Raw genomic sequence first — 25,200 nt, 5'->3', positions numbered from 1 at the left:
AGAGTATTCAAACGGCGCCTGTTAGTGTGACCCCTGACCCTGTCCCCTCACATCTCAACACAGCCATGTGACCTGATCCTGTCCACTCACATCTCAACACAGTCATGTGACCTGATCCTGTCCACTCACATCTCAACACAGTCATGTGACCTGATCCTGTCCACTCACATCTCAACACAGTCATGTGACCTGATCCTGTCCACTCACATCTCAACACAGTCATGTGACCTGATCCTGTCCACTCACATCTCAACACAGTCATGTGACCTGATCCTGTCCACTCACATCTCAACACAGTCATGTGACCTGATCCTGTCCACTCACATCTTAACACAGTCATGTGACCTGATCCTGTCCACTCACATCTCAACACAGTCATGTGACCTGATCCTGTCCACTCACATCTCAACACAGTCATGTAGCTACTGTATGACGGAGTTTGCCCGCTGTTTAACCCTCGTCCACCCTGCCTGCCCCTGTTCTGCTGTTAGTTTAACGGGGAGATCAAGGTGCTGTATGACGTCACCATAGTTACTACGCTGGCCAATAAGAAGTGGGGGAAACAGGACCTGCAGCTGAGGCCGGGAGAGTCCATCCACGTCATCGTCAGGCCCAGAGACGGCAAGCTGATTGGCCAAAACAGAGCAGGGAAATGTGAGTGAGTGGACGTGGTTGTGATGAGGTCCTGATGATGGTAATAGAAGCCTCAGGAGGTCCTGATGGGTAATAGAAGCATCAGGAGGTCCTGATGATGGTAATAGAAGCGTTAGGAGGTCCTGATGATGGTAATAGAAGCGTCAGGAGGTCCTGATGATGGTAATAGAAGCCTCAGGAGGTCCTGATGGGTAATAGAAGCATCAGGAGGTCCTGATGATGGTAATAGAAGCGTTAGGAGGTCCTGATGATGGTAATAGAAGCGTCAGGAGGTCCTGATGATGGTAATAGAAGCCTCAGGAGGTCCTGATGATGGTAATAGAAGCCTCAGGAGGTCCTGATGATGGTAATAGAAGCGTCAGGAGGTCCTGATGATGGTAATAGAATCGTCAGGAGGTCCTGATGATGGTAATAGAAGCGTCAGGAGGTAGTGATGATGGTAATAGAAGCCTCAGAAGGTCCTGATGATGGTAATAGAAGCCTCAGGAGGTCCTGATGATGGTAATAGAAGCGTCAGGAGGTCCTGATGATGGTAATAGAAGCCTCAGAAGGTCCTGATGATGGTAATAGAAGCCTCAGGAGGTCCTGATGGGTAATAGAAGCATCAGGAGGTCCTGATGATGGTAATAGAAGCGTTAGGAGGTCCTGATGATGGTAATAGAAGCGTCAGGAGGTCCTGATGATGGTAATAGAAGCCTCAGGAGGTCCTGATGATGGTAATAGAAGCCTCAGGAGGTCCTGATGATGGTAATAGAAGCGTCAGGAGGTCCTGATGATGGTAATAGAATCGTCAGGAGGTCCTGATGATGGTAATAGAAGCGTCAGGAGGTAGTGATGATGGTAATAGAAGCCTCAGAAGGTCCTGATGATGGTAATAGAAGCCTCAGGAGGTCCTGATGATGGTAATAGAAGCGTCAGGAGGTCCTGATGATGGTAATAGAAGCGTCAGGAGGTAGTGATGATGGTAATAGAAGCCTCAGAAGGTCCTGATGATGGTAATAGAAGCCTCAGGAGGTCCTGATGATGGTAATAGAAGCGTCAGGAGGTCCTGATGATGGTAATAGAAGCCTCAGAAGGTCCTGATGATGGTAATAGAAGCGTCAGGAGGTCCTGATGATGGTAATAGAAGCCTCAGGAGGTCCTGATGATGGTAATAGAAGCGTCAGGAGGTCCTGATGATGGTAATAGAATCGTCAGGAGGTCCTGATGATGGTAATAGAAGCGTCAGGAGGTAGTGATGATGGTAATAGAAGCCTCAGAAGGTCCTGATGATGGTAATAGAAGCCTCAGGAGGTCCTGATGATGGTAATAGAAGCCTCAGGAGGTCCTGATGATGGTAATAGAAGCGTCAGGAGGTCCTGATGATGGTAATAGAAGCCTCAGAAGGTCCTGATGATGGTAATAGAAGCCTCAGGAGGTCCTGATGGGTAATAGAAGCATCAGGAGGTCCTGATGATGGTAATAGAAGCGTCAGGAGGTCCTGATGATGGTAATAGAAGCCTCAGAAGGTCCTGATGATGGTAATAGAAGCGTCAGGAGGTCCTGATGATGGTAATAGAAGCCTCAGGAGGTCCTGATGATGGTAATAGAAGCGTCAGGAGGTCCTGATGATGGTAATAGAATCGTCAGGAGGTCCTGATGATGGTAATAGAAGCGTCAGGAGGTAGTGATGATGGTAATAGAAGCCTCAGAAGGTCCTGATGATGGTAATAGAAGCCTCAGGAGGTCCTGATGATGGTAATAGAAGCCTCAGGAGGTCCTGATGATGGTAATAGAAGCGTCAGGAGGTCCTGATGATGGTAATAGAAGCCTCAGAAGGTCCTGATGATGGTAATAGAAGCCTCAGGAGGTCCTGATGGGTAATAGAAGCATCAGGAGGTCCTGATGATGGTAATAGAAGCGTTAGGAGGTCCTGATGATGGTAATAGAAGCGTCAGGAGGTCCTGATGATGGTAATAGAAGCCTCAGGAGGTCCTGATGATGGTAATAGAAGCCTCAGGAGGTCCTGATGATGGTAATAGAATCGTCAGGAGGTCCTGATGATGGTAATAGAAGCCTCAGGAGGTCCTGATGATGGTAATAGAATCGTCAGGAGGTCCTGATGATGGTAATAGAAGCGTCAGGAGGTAGTGATGATGGTAATAGAAGCCTCAGAAGGTCCTGATGATGGTAATAGAAGCCTCAGGAGGTCCTGATGATGGTAATAGAAGCCTAAGGAGGTCCTGATGATGGTAATAGAAGCGTCAGGAGGTCCTGATGATGGTAATAGAAGCCTCAGAAGGTCCTGATGATGGTAATAGAAGCCTCAGGAGGTCCTGATGGGTAATAGAAGCATCAGGAGGTCCTGATGATGGTAATAGAAGCGTTAGGAGGTCCTGATGATGGTAATAGAAGCGTCAGGAGGTCCTGATGATGGTAATAGAAGCCTCAGGAGGTCCTGATGATGGTAATAGAAGCCTCAGGAGGTCCTGATGATGGTAATAGAAGCGTCAGGAGGTCCTGATGATGGTAATAGAATCGTCAGGAGGTCCTGATGATGGTAATAGAAGCGTCAGGAGGTCCTGATGATGGTAATAGAATCGTCAGGAGGTCCTGATGATGGTAATAGAAGCGTCAGGAGGTAGTGATGATGGTAATAGAAGCCTCAGAAGGTCCTGATGATGGTAATAGAAGCCTCAGAAGGTCCTGATGATGGTAATAGAAGCCTCAGGAGGTCCTGATGATGGTAATAGAAGCGTCAGGAGGTCCTGATGATGGTAATAGAAGCGTCAGGAGGTAGTGATGATGGTAATAGAAGCCTCAGAAGGTCCTGATGATGGTAATAGAAGCCTCAGGAGGTCCTGATGATGGTAATAGAAGCGTCAGGAGGTCCTGATGATGGTAATAGAAGCCTCAGAAGGTCCTGATGATGGTAATAGAAGCGTCAGGAGGTCCTGATGATGGTAATAGAAGCCTCAGGAGGTCCTGATGATGGTAATAGAAGCGTCAGGAGGTCCTGATGATGGTAATAGAATCGTCAGGAGGTCCTGATGATGGTAATAGAAGCCTCAGAAGGTCCTGATGATGGTAAAAGAAGCGTCAGGAGGTCCTGATGATGGTAATAGAAGCGTCAGGAGGTCCTGATGATGGTAATAGAAGCGTCAGGAGGTAGTGATGATGGTAATAGAAGCCTCAGGAGGTCCTGATGATGGTAATAGAAGCCTCAGAAGGTCCTGATGGGTAATAGAAGCCTCAGGAGACGGGAGGAGAGAGGAGAACGACTAACTGTATGTGTTCCTCTCTTCCAGTTGGGTTACCACTTTTTTGCAGAATGCATCTATGATAACTGACTGAACAGCTGTTCAGCAACAAGAGGTTGCTGTCTGGTGGTCTGGGCTAACTTGGCCTAATGAGCTGTCCTGTGAAGAGCCTCCTGTTCACTCAGTACAACCGGGATGTCTTTACTATTTCCTCCCTGTACAGTAAATGTTGCTAATTATTAAAGATAGACTTCAGTTTTTTTCTCCTTTGAAAATAAAAAAGACCTCATTTCTTTCTTGGGGGGTTGAATTCAATGCAATTACTGTGGTATATATTTTTTTTCATCATAACTTTTTCACATAACTGACAGCGTTTCAGATCTGTAGACTTCGTGAACGGACATAAATAATGTATCATGATTCATGTCAAGCTCTTGAACCAGGCCTGACCCAAATAAGGCAAGACACGCTGAAATTCTGGCCAGCCCTAGTTACTGGTTCCAGATCAGATTGTGTAACCCCGCTCAACCGGTTTTAGCTGGATTTCATATTAATGCATACCCCAGATCGGCGCTTAGGGACCGCACACCAAACCTGTCGTCTAACATCTCGCGAGTAATCACGAAGTTTCCGGTGTTGTGTATGTTCCTGGAAACATGGCGGTCAGCATCCGCGGCCGTCCGATCCGAAGTCTTCGGATGCGAGGTAAGAACGGAAAACTCACACAGACGTCCGGTTAATGAACATCGGATTAATGCTATAGATGTTCTCTGGTCTCTATTGAGCCTGGCGTGTTCTTTAAAGATGCATCCCATCCCTCGTTTTGACAGGTCGGAATGACAGCGGTGAGGAGAACGTACCGCTGGACCTGACCAGAGGTGAGCAGAGGCTCCAGCAGGGAGTGAAAGATATTATTGTTCATAATGAAAGACGTGAATGTTTCCGCAACTGATGCTGGTGGGGTGTAAGACATCACAGAGGAAGTGGATTCTTCCTAAAAGTGCCGCTGTGAGTTCGCCAGTCCGGTTTCCACTCAGCGTAGACATGTTGATCATCTGAGTAGGCTAAAGCGGCAGAGAGGCGGCACTAACGTTAGCTAGTAGCAGCTAGCCGGCTAAACTAAGCTAATCCAGCCATGATGACACTACGGCGGGGACCCGTTGTTATTAGCAAGTAACCTGCTAAGCCATTCGTCAAGCCAGCGTGAACAACGCCCACATGCTAATAGCAGTACGAGCCATCAAGCTGCACCCACCAGAACAAGCTTCTCTTCTAGCTAGCAAGCTAATTAGGCTATCAACCTGGCTAGTATTTGGCATTTGTCTGTCTGACGTTAGCCAGCTATTTACATGACCTGTATAACCTCCGTAGTATGACATTGAACGCGCTGGGTGCTTTTGTTTTGGCCTGATTGATTTTCCCTGAATGACCACACCTCCGGTCAATAAGAGATCTATAAATCACCTGGAAATCCCCCTATCCGCCCGCAGATCTAATATTAGCTACTAGTCAACGACGAGTGAATAAAGTTTTCATTAGCATGGCAAAAGGAGGCAGTCTGTACTTACTCAGATGCAGCAAAATGCCACTAAAACCTAACCTGCACTTATCTAAGTTTCCACGTAGAAGTGTGCATGTCGGTTGTATGCACAACAGAAGCCCCAAAGCAGTCTTGTCCTCTGTATCGTATGTATGATGTAGCCTACAGCCACAGCCTTCCCGTGATGAAATGTCTGTTTTGACCAGTATTGAAGTATTTTGTATCTTTGCAGCCATCATGCATGGGCTGAGATGAATGGATTGAAAAGCAGCACTTCCCCCTTTAGACGGTTATTAACACAACGGTTAATAACTTAACGGTTATAACACAACTCCCATGTATTTGTCCTGGGTCTGTTTTCTGTACACAGTGCCCCTGGCTAGAACGGGGTTCCGGAACACAGTGGTTCACTGGTCAGTGTTGTGGAACTACGGTTTTGATGGTTACATAGCGCATCTTTATCCCCGCCCCTCCCCTTACGTTTTTACAGAACCCTCTGACAACCTGCGGGAGATCCTTCAGAATGTGGCCAAACCCCATGGAGTCAGCAATATGCGCAAACTTGGACACTTGAACAACTTCATAAAGGTACCGTCCATCCTATGATAATCATTGGCACATTCATACAGCTTTTTTGTGTATCATATTGTATTTAGCTACCTTGTGTGTTCAGACCCTCATTAAAGGACAATGCTCGTTTTTGACAACCTGGACCTTATTTACGACATATTATAAGACGTTTGACTCACCGAGATCACTTTGGTGTAGTTCGGAGGCATGTAGAAGAAATTTAAAATCCAGCGCGAGCCAGTATATCCATGTAATGGATGGGGGGGGCACCGAGAATGCAGTTTCTATGCGCGAAACGGTTGTTTTCATCAATCTGTCTTCATGAATCGCTAGTTGTGCTTACATAGAGCGTAGGCCTGTTGTGGTTGTTCACATGCCTCTGTAATATGATCTTTACAAACGTCTTTCGAAACGAAATAGCTTCCTCACTTGCTCCAGCACGCATGCGCACAGCGTGCTGGAGCAACGGTGGTGGTGCCCCCACCACCGCCATTACATGGATATAGAAGGGGAGGAGGACACTCTAAAACTATTGAGACACATCCAGTGTGCAGAGTGTGCTCTGCTGCTCCCTGTAGCCTGACCTGAAGAACTCTCCTGGCTCTCCTTCCCTCAGCCTGCTCCTCCTCTCTCCATTCCTCTCCTCTCCTCTCCTCTCCTCTCCTCTCCTCTCCTCTCCTCTCCTCTCCTCTCCTCTCCTCTCCTCTCCTCTCCTCTCCTCTCCTCTCCTCCCCTCTTCCCTCCTCTCCTCCCCTCTTCCCTCCTCTCCTCCCCTCTCCCCTCCTCTCCTCTCCTTCCATCTTCCCTCCTCTCCTCCCCTCTCCCCTCCTCTCGTCCCCTCTTCCCTCCTCTCCTCCCCTCTCCTCTCCATTCCTCTCCTCTTGTTTCCACTCCTCCTTCCCCGCCCCTCTCCTCTCCTCCTGGGTGCAGCCTGGCCTGTCCTACCCTGTCTTAATAATATGACCACCAGCACCTGCACTTTATCTGAAACACCACTTGAAGGGTTATGTGCAATATATATCAAATGCCATGTCCAGATGGAAGCTGCAGTCAATATCACCCAATGTTTGCTGTGGGCTTTGTTGTTTCTTTTGCCTGTTGTATGTAATGTCTCTGTTGGACTTTGAAGCATTACGGTACTATGCCCAAGACAAGTTTCCCCACGGGGACAATAAAGTATATTCAATCAATCAATCAATCAATCAATCAATCAATCAGTCTTAGCATAGCCTTGCTGTCTTACCATAGCTTAGCATAGCCTGGCCTGTCTTACCCTAGCGTAGCAAAGTCTGTCTTAGCCTAGCTTAGCATAGCCTGGTCTGTCTTAGCCTAGCTTAGCATAGCCTGGTCTGTCTTAGCCTAGCTTAGCATAGCCTGGTGCGTCTTTGTGCTGCTGAGTGTAACCGTAGCCGTAGGGATGGGGAAGCTCTGGGTGAGCTAAAGTGCGTCAGCAGCACTGACTCTGAAACTAGAGATCTCCAGCGTCCTCTGCTTATTGTTGCTGTGATGAAATCAGAGATGCTAGCAGCTGGTGACCCTCCTCTCTCTCCCGAGGTGGCTCAGCATGCGTGGACTGCAGGCAGGCTGGCTGTCCCTCGGAGCGCAGCCCGGCTCTCAGTCTGATTCAGGGCTGAGCAGGGGCTGTTTCCTGGTTATTTGAGAGAGAATAGGGGTACAGGCTGGGTATGCTTGCTTGCTTACTAGGTTATTATGTTGCATTGCATTAGGTAGTGTAGCCACGTTTGCGCACACCTGACTCTTGTTTACCACTGACCCGGGTCCCTGTGTGTGTGTGTGTGTGCGTGCGTGCGTGCGTGCGTGCGTGCGTGCGCACAAGGCCTGTGTCTCCTTTTATGGCTAATCCCCCTGAAGAGTCACATGCCCCCTCCCCCTGCCTGCCAGGGCTGTGACATCATCACTGATTCTAGCTTGTGAACATCCATGTTAACCCATCACCTCCCTGCCCTCTCAGGGAGAACATGCAAACTCCGTACAGAAAGGCCCAGAGACCTTCTTGCTGTGAGGCCATAGTACTAGGTACTGCACCACCGTGCCACACGTGAGCAATTTTGGGGTTCAGTGTCTTGGTCAAGGACACTTCAGCACAGCACTTCGATCCTGGAGGCTGGGATCGAACCGGGGACCTTGCGATCCCCAACCGCCGCTCTACCTCCCGAGCTATGTGCCGCCCCGTCCCCTCCTCCTCTCCTCTCCTCTCCTCTCCTCTCCTCTCCTCTCCTCTCCTCTCCTCTCCTCTCCTCTCCTCTCCTCTCCTCTCCTCTCCTCTCCTCTCCTCTCCTCTCCTCTCTCCTCCTCTCCTCTCTTCTCGTCTCTCCTCCTCTCCTCTCCCCACCTCCTCCTCTCCTCTCCCCACCTCTCCTCCTCCTCCTCTCCTCCTCCTCCTCTCCTCCTCTCCTCCTCTCCTCCTCCTCTTCTCCTCCTCCTCTCCTCTCCTCCTCTCTTCTCTTCTCCTCTCTTCTCCTCTCCTCTCCCCAACTCTCCTCCTCTCCTCTCTCCTCCTGCTCCTCCCTCTCCTCTCCTCCTGCTCTGTGGTGTGTACTGTGGAGGAGCCAGACTGAAGGATCTGTTTCAGACCCACTGTATGAAAGCTCATCTATCATATTCATCATGACCCAACACATCACACATGAACTCACTCAACTTCTCAATGCATCGAGTACTGGAAAATCCTCATATTTTCATCTGTTTCACTGTTACTGTGATTCTCCCTCTGTCTCTCTCTCTCTCCCTCTGTCTCTCTCTCCCTCCCTCTCTCTCTCTCTCTCTCTCTCTCTGTCTCTGTCTCTGTCCGCCATCTCTGTTTCAGCTGCTGTGTAGTATCGGCCACAGTGAGGAGAAGTTTGGGTTCACATATGAAGAGATCATTATCTGGTGAGCTGCTTGTCCACACCGTCACACACACCACACCGTCACACACGCCACACCGTCACACACACCACATCGTCACACACACCACACCGTCACACCCACACCGTCACACCCACACTGTCACACACCACACCGTCACACACACCACACGTCACACACACCACACCGTCACACACACCACACCGTCACACCCACACTGTCACACCCACACCGTCACACCCACACCGTCACACACCACACCGTCACACACACCACACCGTCACACACTACACCGTCACACACACCACACCGTCACACACCACACCGTCACACACACACCGTCACACACACACCGTCACACACTACACCGTCACACACACCACACCATCACACACACCACACCGTCACACACACCACACCGTCACACCCACACCGTCACACACCACACCGTCACACACCACACCGTCACACACACCACACCGTCACACACCACACGTCACACACCACACCGTCACACACACCACACCGTCACACACACCACACCGTCACACCCACACCGTCACACACACCACACCGTCACACACACCACACCGTCACACACACCACACCGTCACACACACCACACCGTCACACACACCACACCGTCACACCCACACCGTCACACACACCACACCATCACACACCACACCGTCACACACACCACACCGTCACACACCACACCGTCACACACACCACATCGTCACACACACCACACCGTCACACCCACACCGTCACACACCACACCGTCACACACACCACACCGTCACACCCACACCGTCACACACCGTCACACACACACCACACCGTCACACACACCACACCGTCACACACACACCGTCACACACACCACACCGTCACACACACCACACCGTCACACACACCACACCGTCACCCACACCGTCACACACACCACACCGTCACACACACCACACCGTCACACACACCACACCGTCACACCCACACCACACCGTCACACCCACACCGTCACACACCACACCGTCACACACACCACACCGTCACACACACCACACCGTCACACCGTCACACACCACACTGTCACACACACACCGTCACATAGACACCGTCACACACACACCGTCACATACACCACACCGTCACACAGCACATCGTCACACACCACACCGTCACACACATACACACCGTCACACACACCACACCGTCACACACACACCGTCACACACACCACACCGTCACACACACCACACCATCACACACACACCGTCACACACACACCGTCACACACCACACCGTCACACACCACACCGTCACACACACACTGTCACACATACCACACCGTCACACATACCACACCGTCACACACACACCGTCACACACACCACACCATCACACACACCACACCATCACACACACCACACCATCACACACACACCGTCACACACACCACACCGTCAGACACACCACACCGTCACACACACACTGTCACACACCACACCATCACACACACCACACCATCACACACACACCGTCACACACACCACACTATGGGGGGTGACGTGCCATTTCTTACCGCACGGAGCGAACTGAGCTGCATACGGAGCTGACAAACGTACGCCACGTACGTGAGTGAAATGCATTCGACTCCCATTGTATTTGATAGGAGGACTGACGTGACTCACAACGTTTTGTCCTAGCGACGGCGGCGGCCTGAAGTAAGTCAGCAATGTGTGCATTGGTCGCGGCATTCGCGTGGCTCACGTTAGCTCACGTAATTATGGCCCGTGTGGATTTGCTAACTGAGAAGACAAACCTGACGAACGTTGCTACTTGCCCACGCGTGGTATTGCGAACGTAGCCAATGTCGCTACTTGTCCACGAGTGGTATTGCTAACGTCAACGTCGCTACTTCACTATTTATTTATCCAGGTATCTTAGTTTTACCAGTTTCATTACAGCGGAGCAGGTTATATTTGCTCGTATGTGGTATTTATTCTGTTCACAAGTTCGCGATCATACAGCCAGGCTACAGAGCTCCAGAAACCGTAGCCATAGCAGAGGAGCGGCCGGAACAGAATGCTCCTGTTGCGGTACAGGAACAGAAACAGAAACTAATAGGGGAGTTTGTGGTGCTATTTTCCATTCACCCTTGATGAATCCTAACACAAACCCATATCTATAACATATTCATTCTTCTTCTTCTTAATATTATTATTATTATCATAACCGTATTCAGCAAATGGAAAATAGCACCACAAACTGAGCTATTAGCCCTGTGCTTGTACCCGCAACAGGAGCTCTCTGGGCCGGCCACAATGTGATGCAGCTCAGCTTGGCATAGGGGTTCCTGGAGCTCTGTAGCCTGGCTGTACGATCGCGAACTTGTGAACAGAATAAATACCACATACGAGCAAATATAACCTGCTCTGCTATAATGAAACTGGTAAAACTAAGATGCCTGGATGAATAAATATTTTTTCTAAACGATATATTTGACAGAATCAGTATTTTACACATCACCCAACGTAATAATCTTAAATATCAAACATGTTTGATATTATCGGGGCCGGTGCTAAAACGCCAATGGTTCCACAGTCTGGATGCGAACCTGACCGCACTCAGTGCAGGGTTAGTTAGGGCTACAATAATAACGTGTGTGTGTGTGTGTGTGTGTGTGTGTGTGTGTGTGTGTGTGTGTGTGTGTGTGTGTGTGTGTGTGTGTGTGTGTGTGTGTGTGTGTGTGTGTGTGTGTGTGTGTGTGTGTGTGTGTGTGTGTGTGTGTGTGTGTGTGTGTGTGTGTGTGTGTGTGTGTGTGTGTGTGTGTGTAGCCTGCGCCTGGCCCTGCTGAATGAGGCGAAAGAGGTGCGTGCGGCGGGACTGCGGGCGCTGCGCTACCTCATCAGGGACAGCAGCGTGCTGCACAAGGTGCTCCGCCTGCAGGTCGACTACCTGGTTGCCAGGTGAGCACCCCCTCCTGGTGGAGACTGGCTCAGGGGTCAAGGGTCACCTACATCCACATTCTAACAAACATAATAATAATAATAACAACAATAATAACAATAATACAACTTTATTTGTACAGCACCTTTCATACAAATAAATGCAGCTCAAAGTGCTTTACACAGAGAATGTGAGTGCTTCAAAAAAAAAAAAAATAGACAAAAAGCTGGAAAACTAAGATTGAAGATATATTGAAGAAATCAAGTAAAATACAGTGTTAAAATGACACAACAGCCCTGATAGTTGAGTATCTGAGGAAGATGCAGAACTACAGTCGCAGGGTGTGATCAAAGGTGAGACCTCACACCGAGCCCCTGAACCGTGATGTTCTGTCACTGAGGGATGGGGATCTGCTCAGAGAGGAAGTTACCTCAGACTGCATCTGTGGTGGTCTGTCTGAGACTCATGTCTGGTGATATGGTTGCTGGTTGATTGATTACAAGCTTGATTGATTGAATTTATTTGACCATTTGTAAACACTTACACAGCCACAACACATTCACAATGGAAGTACATAGTACACTACTTTTTCCCAGAATGACACTCACCGTCCCTATTGTAGCCCTCACTGAACATAGCTGAAAACCATATTTCCAGAGGTGTGAGTTTTCCAGTATATTACATTAGTCATTCAGCTTTTATCCAAAGACACTTCCAACAATTGCATTTAAACGTAGTAGGTCAGTGTACTACTACTCACCAGCACTCACAAGTGCATCTCCTTTCTGAACAAGTGACTGAGAGCATCATCTAGTGTCAGTGTAGTGCTGTTCACCAGAACTGCATCTCCTCTCTGAGTCCTGAGTGTGTTTGTCCTCGTGCCACATCTCCTCTCTGAGTCCTGAGTGTGTTTGTCCTCGTGCCACGGCCCCAGATGCATCGACATCCAGCAGAGCAACGAGGGAGAGAGGACCCAGGCCCTGAGGCTGGTCCGCAAGGTAAGATGGCCGCCGCCTCACTCACTCCCTGCTTGGGAGAGGTTGAGGGTTTTGAACTGTTCACAAAAACTGAACTTGGTTCATCTAAAGCTAAGCTAACGTAACGCTACCCAGCTCAGACTGTTATTCGTGGCTGCATGGATGACCATATATTGCGACAGACAGTGAAATAACGCATGAAACAAGCTTAACATTTATTTGGGAACACTAGTTGGCTAGCATAGCCAGTTTGTTGTCATGTCGTTTTGACAAATCATTTCACACTTTTGCTGTCAATTTATATAATAACCAAACTTTAGAACAGATCTTGGCTAGCACAATGTTAGTTCACTGAGTCTGGCTCCTGGGAGGATGTGACAGTAATGACCGCCCCGCCAAGGCAGTCACCAGCCATTTACCCAAATAGCTTCATGCTGATTTGTCAGTCAGGTCCCCTGGATACAACAACGGCAGTGTTGATTGGCTGACTGTTATAGCGCTCACATCATCTACCACATTCACATGCCACCTCCTCCTCCTCCACCTCCTCCTCCTCCTCCTCTACTTTAATATCCATCCTCCTCCTCCTCCTCCTCCTCTACTTTAATATCCATCCTCCTCCTCCTCCTCCTCTACTTTAATATCCATCCTCCTCCTCCTCCTCTTCTTTAATATCCCTCCTCCTCCTCCTTCTCCTCCCCCTCCTCCTCCTCCTGCTCCTCCTCCTCCCGCTCCTCATCCTCCTGCTCCTCCTCTCTCCAGATGATCACGGTCAACGCCCTGCTGTTCCCAAGCTCCATCGCAAACTCCCTCATCGCCGTGGGAACGGACGGGCTCCAGGAAAGAGACCGCATGGTCCGAGCCGCCATCGCCATCGTCTGTGAGCTGGGTGGGTTTACAGGACAGGACCAGAAGACGGGACCAGGAGACAAAACCAGGAGATGGGACCAAGAGAAAGGACAGGACCAGGGAGACAGGACCAGGGAGACAGGACCAGGAGTCAGGACCAGAAGATAGGACCAGGAGACAGTACCAGGGAGATTGAACCAGGAGACAGGACCAAGAGACAAGACCACGGACACAAGACCAGGAAACAAGACCAGGAGACAGTACTCGAGGGACAGGACCAGGAGACAGGACCAGAGAGACAGGACCAGAGAGACAGTACTAGGGGGACAGGACCAGGGGTACAGTACTAGGGGGACAGGACCAGGAGACAGGACCAGGGGAACAGTACTAGGGGGACAGGACCAGGGAGACAAGGCTAGAGAGACAGGACAAGAGAGATAGGACCAAGAGAAAGGACAGGACCAGGAGACAGGACCAGGAAACAAGACCAGGGAGACAAGGCTAGAGAGACTGGACAAGAGAGATAGGAACAGAAGCCAGGAGACAGGACCAGGAGACAGGACCAGGAGACAGGACCAGGAGACAGGACCAGGAGACGGGGCCAGGAGACAGGGCCAGGGAGACAGGACCAGGAGACAGGGCCAGGAGACAGGGCCAGGGAGACAGGACCAGGGAGACAGGACCAGGGAGACAGGGCCAGGGAGACAGGACCAGAGGTGTTTTTGGCAGGGTGGAGGTGTGTGGGTGTGTGTGTGTGTTATTGAAATGTGTGGTGTATGCTGGGTGGAGGTGTGTGTGTGTGTGTTATTGAAATGGGTGGTGTATGCTGGGTGGAGGTGTGTGTGTGTGTGTGTGTGTGTGTGTGTGTGTGTGTGTGTGTGTGATTGAAATGTGTGGTGTATGCTGGGTGGAGGTGTGTGTGTGTGTGTGTGTTATTGAAATGTATGGTGTATGCTGGGTGGAGGTGTGTGTGTGTGTGTTATTGAAATGTGTGGTGTATGCTGGGTGGAGGTGTGTGTGTGTGTGTTATTGAAATGTGTGGTGTATGCAGGGTGGAGGTGTGTGTGTGTGTGTGTGTTATAGTAATGTGTGGTGTATGCAGGGTCGAGGTGTGTGTGTGTGTGTTATTGAAATGTGTGGTGTATGCTGGGTGGAGGTGTGTGTGTGTTATTGAAATGTGTGGTGTATGCTGGGTGGAGGTGTGTGTGTGTGTGTGTGTTTGAAATGTGTGGTGTATGCTGGGTGGAGGTGTGTGTGTGTGTGTTATTGAAATGTGTGGTGTATGCTGAGTGGAGGTGTGTGTGTGTGTGTGTGTTATTGAAATGTGTGGTGTATGCTGGGTGGAGGTGTGTGTGTGTGTGTGTTATTGAAATGTGTGGTGTATGCTGGGTGGAGGTGTGTGTGTGTGTGTGTGTGTGTCATTGAAATGTGTGGTGTATGCTGGGTGGAGGTGTGTGTGTGTGTGTGTGTTATTGAAATGTGTGGTGTATGCTGGGTGCAGCCCTGAAGAACCCAGAGGTGGTGGCGAGGAGGGGCGGTCTCAGCACCATCCTGAAAAGCGTCATCGACTGTCAGCTGAGTCGCATCAACGAGGCGCTGATCACCACCGTGCTGCACCTGCTCAACCACCCACACACACGCCAGTACGTCAGAGCACATGTGGAGCTGGAGGTACGCACACACACTAGCACTAGCACACACACACACACACACTAGCACACACATGGATGCTGACGATGCCGTTGCTCCAAATTGATGAGTTGGGTGTGTGTTGGGTGTGTGTTGGGTGTGTGTTGGGTGTGTGTTGGGCGTGTGTTGGGCGTGTGTTGGGCGTGTGTTGGGCGTGTGTTGGGGCGTGAGTTGGGCGTGTGCTGGGTGTGTGTTGGGCGTGTATTGGGTGTGGGTTGGCTGTGTATTGCGTGTGTGTTGGGTGTGTGTTGGGCGTGTGGTGGGCGTGGTGTGGTCAGCAGGTCTCGCCACATGAGGTGGGGGGGGGGGGGGGTCCGGCAGCGCTGGTGCCTCTGAGAGCGCTGTGTCCTCCTGAGAGGTTCCCTGGGGGCGGTGGGGAGCAGGTGAGGTTCCCTGGGGGCAGGGGGAGCAGGTGGGTTCTCCTGAGAGGTTCCCTGGGGGCAGGGGGAGCAGGTGAGGTTCCCTGGGGGCGGGGGGAGCAGGTGAGGTTGCCTGGGGGCAGGGGGAGCAGGTGGGTTCTCCTGAGAGGTTCCCTGGGGGCAGGGGGAGCAGGTGAGGTTCCCTGGGGGCGGGGGGAGCAGGTGAGGTTGCCTGGGGGCAGGGGGAGCAGGTGGGTTCTCCTGAGAGGTTCCCTGGTGGCAGGGGGGAGCAGGTGGGTTCTCCTGAGAAGTTCCCTGGGGGCAGGGGGAGCAGGTGTGGCCATCAGCAGACAGGGACCGTGGTGCTATAGGAGTGATGTTGCACTTCTTCAGGAGCATGTTGAGGTGATGGTTGAGGCGCTTGTTCTGGCCCCCGGCAGACCTGTGAGCATCCAGGAGCTGCCAGAGAGAATCAGTCCGGGGAGGCGGCGGGCGGCGTGCGGGTCACATGACCCATCCAGACAGGGGTTTTAGCGTGAGGAGCACTGCCGTGCTGGGTGTGTGGGTCCGGTCGTAGATTTCACCACAGGGCACCCTGTCTTCCCAGGACACACCCAGGATCCTTTGCAGGCAGCAGATGTGGAAGGTCTCTGGGGTTGAGGAGGTGAAAGGTCTCTGGGGTTGAGGAGGTGGAAGGTCTCTGGGGTTGAGGAGGTGGAAGGTCTCTGGGGTTGAGGAGGTGGAAGGTCTCTGGGGTTGAGGAGGTGGAAGGTCTCTGGGGTTGAGGAGGTGGAAGGTCTCTGGGGTTGAGGAGGTGGAAGGTCTCTGGGGTTGAGGAGGTGGAAGGTCTCTGGGGTTGAGGAGGTGGAAGGTCTCTGGGGTTGAAGAGGTGGAAGGTCTCTTGGGTTGGTGCGTGCCTCTGGTAGGGCGGTCCAGGTCCCAGCCATACCGCAGTGTGGAAGACAAACTGCCTTGTCCACAGCTGCTTGGTGGAGACGGTTGGGCTCCTGCTCTGGAGACCTTTGAGCCCGCGGAAGGCAGCAGACCCAGGCCAATAACAACCTGGGCGTCGTCACCGATGTTGCAGGAGGGGGACAGAACGCACACATGCACACACACACACTGGCAGACAGACACAGGCAGGCACACACCCAGATACACACACATGCGCGCACGCACGCACACACACACATACACACATATTTTGTGAGGAAGCCACAGCCAAGTACTGAGAAGAGTGTCATTCCAGCCTGGATTAACCTCAAGAGATTAGAGAGATCAGTTACATCAGCCCTGCAAAGTCTCTCTCTCTCTCGCTCCTATCTCTCTCTCCTCTCTTTCTCTCTCTCTCCTCTCTTTCTCTCCTCTCTCCATTCTCTCTCTCTCTCTCCCTCTCTCTCTCTCTCTCTCTCTATATATATATATATATATATATATATATATATATATATCTGGCTTTCCGTCTTTCTGTCTCTCTCTCTATCTCTCCATCTCTGTCTGTCTCTACTCTCTCATCTATCTGTCTTTCTGTCTATGTATCTCTCTCTGTCTATCTTTCCATCTCTCTCTGTCTCTGTACCCTCTCTCTCTCTTTCTCTCTCTCTCTCTCCCTCTCTCCATCTCTCTGTCTATCTCTGTACCCTATCTCTCTGTCTGTCTCTGTAACCTATCTCTCTGTCTCTCTGTCTGTCTCTGTACCCTATCTCTCTCTCCAACACCTACTTTCCGAAACTGAGACTCTTCATCCAGGAGAGAGGGTGGGGCCAACATGGGTGGTCTCCATATCCTGTGATGGAGGCCAGGAAACATGTTCAGACAGGGACAGCTGATCTGTGCCTGGCCTGGTGGCTCTGTGTGTTCAGAGTGGCCTGGAGCCACTTATAGAACCACCTATAGAACGGAGTGTAGAACTCTGTTCTCATCTCGGTGTTCTCCCTGTGTTTCTGTCGTCCAGCAAATCCTGGCACCTTTCACTGATTTTCACTACCGGCACAACGCAGACACAGCCGAAGGCCAGCTCAAGTGAGTATTAAAGTGTGTGTGTGGTGTGTGTGTGTGTGTGGAAAACCTCCCAGAGTCGCAGTGCGGCTGTCGTCCTGCCAGGGGAACCTCCGACATGATTTTTACAGCTCGCCAACTGCAAGAAAAATGTCAAACACCACGTACCGCTGTACATTCAACAACCTCACAAAGGCCTTTGACTCTGTGACCAGGACTGCCCTCTGGTGGCCCTCTCCAGGATCAGATGCCCTCTGGTGGCCCTCTCTAGGACCAGGACTGCCCTCTGGTGGCCCTCTCTAGGATCAGGACTGCCCTCTGGTGGCCCTCTCTAGGATCAGGACTGCCCTCTGATGGCCCTCTCTAGGATCAGGACTGCCCTCTGGTGGCCCTCTCTAGGATAAGGACTGCCCTCTGGTGGCCCTCTCTAGGATCAGGACTGCCCTCTGGTGGCCCTCTCTAGGATCAGGACTGCCCTCTGGTGGCCCTCTCCAGGATCAGATGCCCTCTGGTGGCCCTCTCCAGGATCAGAGGCCTGTACTACGAACGTAGTTCAACACATCCAGTTAAACTTCTCGCTAGCTCGCTCGAGTAAACGAGACAACCGCAATCACGGTTAAACAGTGCCACGAAGGTGGTTATAAACTCGTTAACTCGACCCAGCTGATCTAATCTAGCTATGAGCGCGTGCACATATAAAGAGGCGGTGTTTGCCGGTATGGCCAATCGCAAACATGGAGCGATCTAGAGCCGCCTACTTCACACAAGAGGAGCAGACTCTCATCATTCAGAAATATGAAGACTACAAACATATTATTCTGGCCAAGAGTAACACGGTTGCTGCAACTAAAGCGAGGAAGGAAAGCTGGCAAAATATTGCTGACTGTTTGAATGCGTAAGTTAATAGGCTAATCAATATTAAATTTAATTAGGTGGGCTAGCTTGCAGAAGCTAGCCCAACTTGTTATATTCCCACTATTTCTTTCTTTCTTTCTTTCTTTCTTTCTTTCTTTCTTTCTTTCTTTCTTTCTTTCTTTCTTTCTTTCTTTCTTTCTTTCTTTCTTTCTTTCTTTCTTTCTTTCTTATTATTCTCCCCACTTTTTTGAACCTTAACTAGTTCTTCATACTTTGTGCTAGAAACTTCATTCAAACTTTAAAATGTTCATGACGTTCAGCTCTTGAACCAATCCATTCAGATTTTTGATTTTTTTTATAGTTTTTTAGAAATTTAACTTTTAAAACTATTTTTTGTCCCATTGAAACTGCTTGAAACTGCTTTTGGAATGTTCAGAAACTTTGTTTTTAGAGTGGTGGCAGCAGTTGCTTTGAAAATATTCACACATTTTGTAAACTGCTGACACCTACAGTTTTGAAAGCTCACACATATTATATATCGAAACGTTCCCATAACTGTGCTGATTCGTACAATGTAAGTATCTAAGCCGTGTGACTTATAGTTTCGCTGTATGACGATTTGTTCGGCAACTGCGCTCTCCATTGAAACGTATGGGCCCACACTACCTTTTGAGCTGCTAATTTTGCATTTTTACCCTTTTTCTAACTCGTCGCCATGCCTACAGTTTTTAAGCTACACGGACATATCATAGCCTAAAATGTTCAGCATTTTCTCAGGATTCCTACGGTGTCAATATCTAGGCTGTGACCTTTATACTTTTTGAGAGAGAGCTGTCTGAAGTCAACATGCCTTTCCATTGAAGTGAATGAGAGGATGCTCACAGTGTCAGTTGGGATTTGAATTTGGGGACACGTGCAGGCTCTCTGTACAGGCACCCTTTTATGACTACTCTGGTAGCATTCATATTCCTTCCTTCCTTCCTTCCTTCCTTCCATCTTTCCTTCCTTCCTTCCTTCCTTCCTTCCATCCATCCTTCTTTCCTTCCTTCCGTCCTTCCTTCGTTCCTTCCTTCCTTCCTTCCTTTATTTTTTTCCTTCCTTCCTTCCTTCCTTCCTTCCTTCCTTCCTTCCTTCCTTCCTTCCTTCCTTCCTTCCTTCCTTCCTTCCTTCCTTCCTTCCTTCCTTCCATCCATCCTTCCTTCCTTCCTTCCTTTCCTTCCTTCCTTCCTTTCCTTCCTTCCTTCCTTCCTTCCTTCCTTCCTTCCTTCCTTCCTTCCATCCTTCCTTCCATCCTTCCTTCCTTCCTTCCTTCTTTCTTTCTTTATTTATTTCCTTCCTTCCTTCCATCCTTCCTTCCTTCCCTCCGTCCTTCCTTCCTTCTTTCTTTCTTTCCTTCCTTCCTTCCTTACATCCTTCCTTCCGTCCTTCCTTCCTTTCTTCCTTCCATCCTTTCTTCTGTCCTTCCTTCCTTCCATCCTTACTTCCTTCCGTCCTTCTTTCCTTCCATCCTTCCTTCTTTCCTTCCTTCCATCCTTCCATCCTTCCTTCCATCCTTCCTTCTTTCCAGCCTTCCTTCCTTCCTTCCATCCTTCCTTCCTTCTGTCCTTCCTTCCGTCCTTCCTTCCTTCCTTCCTTCCTTCCATCCTTCCTTCCATCCTTCCTTCCTTCCATCCTTCCATCCTTCCTTCCTTCCATCCTTCCTTTCTTCCATCCTTCCTTCCATCCTTCCTTCCTTCCATCCTTCCTTCCTTCCATCCTTCCGTCCTTCCATCCTTCCTTCTTTCCATCCTTCCATCCTTCCTTCCATCCTTCCTTCTTTCTTCCATCCTTCTTTCTTTTTTCCATCCATCCATCCATCTTTCTTTCATCCATCCATCCATCCATCCATCCTTCTTTCTTTCTTTCTTTCTTTCTTTCTTTCTTTCTTTCTTTCTTTCTTTCTTTCTTTCTTTCTTTCTTTCTTTCTTTCTTTCTTTCTTTCTTTCTTCCATCTTTCCTTCCTTCCTTCCGTCCTTCCTTCCGTCCTTCCTTCTGTTCTTCCTTCCATCCTTCTGTTCTTCCTTCCATCCATCCTTCCTTCTTTCCTTCCTTCCATCCTTCCTTCTTTCCTTCCTTCCTTCCGTCCTTCTTTCCTTCCTTCCTTCCTTCCGTCCTTCCTTCCATCCTTCCTTCCATCCTTCCTTCCATCCTTCCTTCTGTCCTTCCTTCCTTCTTTCTTTCTTTCTTTATTTCTCTCTTTCTTTCTCTCTTTCTTCCATCCTTTCTTTCATCCATCTTTCTTTCTTTCTTTCTTTCTTTCTTTCTTTCTTTCTTTCTTTCTTTCTTTCTTTCTTTCTTTCTTTCTTTCTTTCTTTCTTTCTTTCATCCATCCATCCATCCATCCTTCCTTCCTTCCTTCCTTCCTTCCTTCCTTCCTTCCTTCCTTCCTTCCTTCCTTCCTTCCTTCCTTTCTTTCTTTCTTTCATCCATCAGCTATTGAACTCAATAAAACTATGAGTTATGATGAGTGGTCTAATCTATTTTTGAGTGTAGTACTAGCAGTACTTATAACAAACACCTACTGCTTCTCACTGCTACTGCTTCTAACCTCAAGTTCCATACAACACCTCCACAGCTACTGCTCCGCCCCGGGTGGGATATAGACACATGGTCTCCAATGAGGGGTGCATGGGGATGGCCTGGCAATCACTGACCTGCCCCCCACAACCTCTGACCTGAGGGGGCGGAGTCTCGCCACCATCCACGCCACGGCCCCACAACTCAGCCCCTGAGTGGGCTAGAGACACATGGTCTTCACCGGTGCGGGCGGGTAGGTGGCCCGGAGAGGGGTACACTGTCCTCGACCAGCTCTGACCTGAGGGGGCGGAGTCTCACCACCATGCCACTATCTACGCCAAGGGCCCCACAACTCAGCCCCTGATTGGGCTAGAGACACATGGTCTTCACCGGTGTGGGCGGGTAGGTGGTCCAGAGAGGGGTACACTGTCCTTGACCAGCTCTGACCTGAGGGGGCGGAGTCTCACCACCATGCCACTGTCCACGCCACAGACCCCACAACTCAGCCCGAGTGGGCTAGAGACGCACGGTCTTCGCCGGTGGGTGCATGGAGATTGCCTGGTCCATAGTAGTTCTAGCAGTAGCTGTTACATACAGCTGCAGCAGCTAGCCCACCTCACATTTTCTCCAGGAAATGTACTTTCTAGTTAATATAGCTGTTTGGTCAATAGCCATATAACTTGCTACATGCCCCATGATGAACGCACTATGCTGGCCTAGATGTGACGTTTGCATGCCTTATGAATAAGTTGCATAGATGTGACGTTAGGACTATTCTTATACATTCAGTGCAAACCCTGGCAATGGAAAACGTTCATGGGAGCAAGTGAAGAACAAACATAAAAACATAATCCAAACCGGTAAGTAGCCTAGGCATAGGCCTACTTGAATTTCTCCAATAAACAGCCTACATGGTTGTAATGTTTAATACAAAAATTAGCTGACAGATATAAATTATCCCTTCTGCCGAAAATCGGTATCTTTCATATAAATAGTCATCAGAAAACTCTAATGGGTTTTGTCGGTCCTTAAATACTCTCGCCTTCCTTAGAGACCCTCTAACTATTCGCGCACCGAGCTCCACGGGATCCTCTAAGCAAGGACAAGCCATTTTCCGCATGTATTGACTGGTTGACTACCGGTGTTTTTATAGCGTCGAGCCGTAATCTGGAATTTAACCTGCCACCGAGCAGGTTAGCTCGCCAGCATAAGTTACCATGGCGATATAACGCAGTGAAAAGAGATCCACCTTCGTGATACGGATAAACCAGTCTTGAACCTGAAGTTATCGCGCTAACCCCGTAATCCAGCTTCGTAGTACAGGGCTCAGGACTGCCCTCTGGTGGCCCTCTCCAGGATCAGATGCCCAGACAAGTATCTGAACATCCTGAGTCTGCTGCATGAGGACATGACAGCAACTGCAGTAGACGATGTCGGTTCTGAAACGGCTTCTTTCAGAGTAGACACTGGTGTCAAACTGGGCTGTATCATTGCACCGACTCTGTTTATCTTCATCTCAACCGTCCTCCACCTCACCAGCCTAAACCATATCTGAGGGGGTCAAGCTCATATACAGGATCGACCACGGGCTCTTCAACCCTAACAGGGTTAAGGCTAAAAGCAAGGTGCTCACATCTTCCACAATGGAGTTCCAGCAGTATGCAGATGACAATGCCTTAGTTGCTCACTCTGAAGCAGATCTCTAGAACATCTGGGATGCTTTTGCCAGAGCTTACTGAGTCCTGGGACTTGATATTAACATAAAAAACAGATCCTTTACTAACCAGCACCTGACACACCTTCGCAAGCCCCCAAAATCTATGTGGACAACAACGCCCTGGAAAATGTGGATCAATTCGCCTATCTTGGCAGCCTTCTTTTCACAAGAGCTGTCTGTCATTGATGCCAAGTCAACAGTGCATAGTGGGGCTTTCTCCAGGCTGAGGAAGAGTGTTTGAGAATCGGGACGTCCAGATCAAGAACAAACTTCTTGGTTATCAAGCAGTAGTTGTGCCCTCCCTGCTCTATGGGGCCGATAGCTGGACCACCCACAGCAGACATCTGAGAGCCCTAGAGCAGAACCACCAGCCATGTCTTCCCAAGATCCTTCAGATCAGCTGTGAAGACAGGCCAACTGACATCAGTGTCAGAAGGAAGCCAACATCTCCATCACCACCACCATCACCCGACCCCAGCTACGATGGACAGGCCACGTCATACGTACATGATGCCTAACAACCTTCCAAAACAAATGCCTTATGGCCGGCTGAAGGGAGGGCAACTCACCCAAGGGGGGCAGAAGAAGCGGCACAAAGACAACATCAAAACCCGCCTGAGGAAGTGCTGCTTCAACATTCAACTGGGAGGAGGTGGCTCCCAATAGAGACATGTGGAGCAGGAGGGTCCATGGAGGCACAGGACAACTAGAAAAGGACCTCCACCATGCCGCTGAAGAAAAGGGCTACAAAGTAAGGAGAGATCCACCAACAAAATGGCTTCTCAAACTACCACTACCAGGACAACCATTCACACATGCCCCGACTGCAACAGAACCTGTGGATCAAGGATCAGCCCCTACAGCCTGAAGACCCACAAATGACCAGACCCACCAACAGGACAGACAGGACAGATAGGACAGACAGGACAGGCAGGACAGTTCCCAGGTTGTTGGTTTGTGATAACATTGTTCTTGTGTGTGTGTGTGTGTGTGTGTGTGTGTGTGTGTGTGTGTGTGTCCGTCTGTCCGTCCGTCCGTCCGTGTCCAGGGAGGACAGAGAGGCTCGTTTCCTGTCCAGCAAAATGGCCATAGTGGCAGCCTTCCGCTCCTGGTCTGGTAAGAACGACAGACTCTCCCTTCATCTCTCCACTCCTCCATCTATACCTCCTCTCCATCCCTCCATCTCACCATCTCTCCATCCTTCTATCTCTATCCCTCCATCCCTCCTCTCCATCTTTCCGTCTCTCCACCCCCCATCCTACTCCGTTATCAGCTGTCCTAATGTTGTCTGGTGTGTTGCTGAGCCATGCGAGGGTTAACGGTGGACTGACTCAATCTCTCTCTCTCTCTCTCTCTCTCTCTCTCTCTCTCTCTCCCTCTCTCTCCCCCCCCCCCCCCCCCCCCCCCCACCGGGCTCATCATCCAGGAATCATCAACCTGTGTAAAACCGGAAACTCCGGAATCCAGTCTCTCATTGGCCTGCTCTGTATACCAAATATGGAAGTGAGGGTAGGTTCTAGAACTATGCTGTAAGCCAAATATGGAAGTGGGGGTGGGTTCTAGAACTATGCTGTAAGCCAAATATGGAAGTGAGGGTGGGTCTGGGTGGGAACTGGGTGTGGTTATTATGGCGACTATGCTTGGCGGAGATGACTGAGCGTTTCCCTGGCGCCCTGCAGAAGAGCTTGCTGGAGGTCCTGTATGAGATCTTCAGGCTGCCCGTTCCCATAGCGACGCAGGACTTCACTGAGGCTCTCCTCAGCGTGGGTAAGAGAGTCCGGCGGCTTGGTTCTGAGCATCAGGGCTCTCCACCGGAACATCACTTGAACATCACTACAACATCACTACAACATCACTACAACATCACTGTAGCGTCTGGGGTCTACTCTGAGCAGTTCTGTCCCTGATCTGTGTCGATACTCGTTTTCACCCAATTTGGTTTTCTGTCCGTTTTTTGCACTAAAGTTACAGACATGAAATGTTGTTTGCCGGCAGTCCAGTAGAGGTGCAATCATTTCTTTGGGATGTATTTAATGGGTTACTGTAGTCAAATGGTGGACAAGGCATTGAAACTTATAATCTATCACATCAATAATCATCACGATCATAATCGAAAATCGAATCATTTTTTAAAATCAAATCGTGATCCCAACAATTGTAATTGAGTGGTGAGTTCCCTGTGTTAGCCTGAGTGGTGTGTGTGTGTGTGTGTGTGTGTGTTAGCCTGAGTGGTGTGTGTGTGTGTGTGTGTGTAAGCCTGATGGTGCCAAGTGTGTGTGTTAGCCTGAGCGGTGTGTGTGTGTGTGTGTGTGTGTGTGTGAGCCTGAGCGGTGTGTGTGTGTGTGAGCCTGAGTGGTGTGTGCGTGTGTGTGAG

At 49.9% G+C, this 25,200-nt stretch overlaps 1 protein-coding gene across 3 annotated transcripts in view; it reads left to right on the top strand.

Annotated features, from left to right (window-relative positions):
• Positions 1-4,547: 4,547 nt before the first annotated feature.
• Positions 4,548-25,200, top strand: part of LOC311310331 (rapamycin-insensitive companion of mTOR-like) — a 107,869-nt gene continuing 87,216 nt past the window's right edge. For 2 of the 3 annotated variants that reach the window (XM_084439777.1, XM_084439776.1), the window contains exons 1-12: positions 4,548-4,598; positions 4,724-4,771; positions 5,924-6,021; positions 8,831-8,895; positions 11,715-11,846; positions 12,761-12,824; positions 13,566-13,692; positions 15,154-15,323; positions 17,655-17,722; positions 23,875-23,942; positions 24,253-24,335; positions 24,506-24,593. In XM_084439777.1, coding sequence (XP_084295903.1) covers positions 4,550-4,598; positions 4,724-4,771; positions 5,924-6,021; positions 8,831-8,895; positions 11,715-11,846; positions 12,761-12,824; positions 13,566-13,692; positions 15,154-15,323; positions 17,655-17,722; positions 23,875-23,942; positions 24,253-24,335; positions 24,506-24,593 — 1,060 coding nt within the window. In that variant the 5' untranslated portion in view covers positions 4,548-4,549. Of the gene's footprint in view, positions 4,599-4,723; positions 4,772-5,923; positions 6,022-8,830; positions 8,896-11,714; positions 11,847-12,760; positions 12,825-13,565; positions 13,693-13,829; positions 14,444-14,808; positions 15,324-17,654; positions 17,723-23,874; positions 23,943-24,252; positions 24,336-24,505; positions 24,594-25,200 lie in introns of those variants that run through there. The other variant, XM_084439778.1, reaches the window with a different exon arrangement.

Source organism: Borostomias antarcticus, assembly GCF_949987555.1.
Source record: "Borostomias antarcticus genome assembly, chromosome: 6".
Lineage (NCBI taxonomy): Eukaryota > Metazoa > Chordata > Actinopteri > Stomiiformes > Stomiidae > Borostomias > Borostomias antarcticus.
Note: the sequence above shows the minus strand (reverse complement) of the source record. Positions and strands in the feature narration are given on the sequence as shown.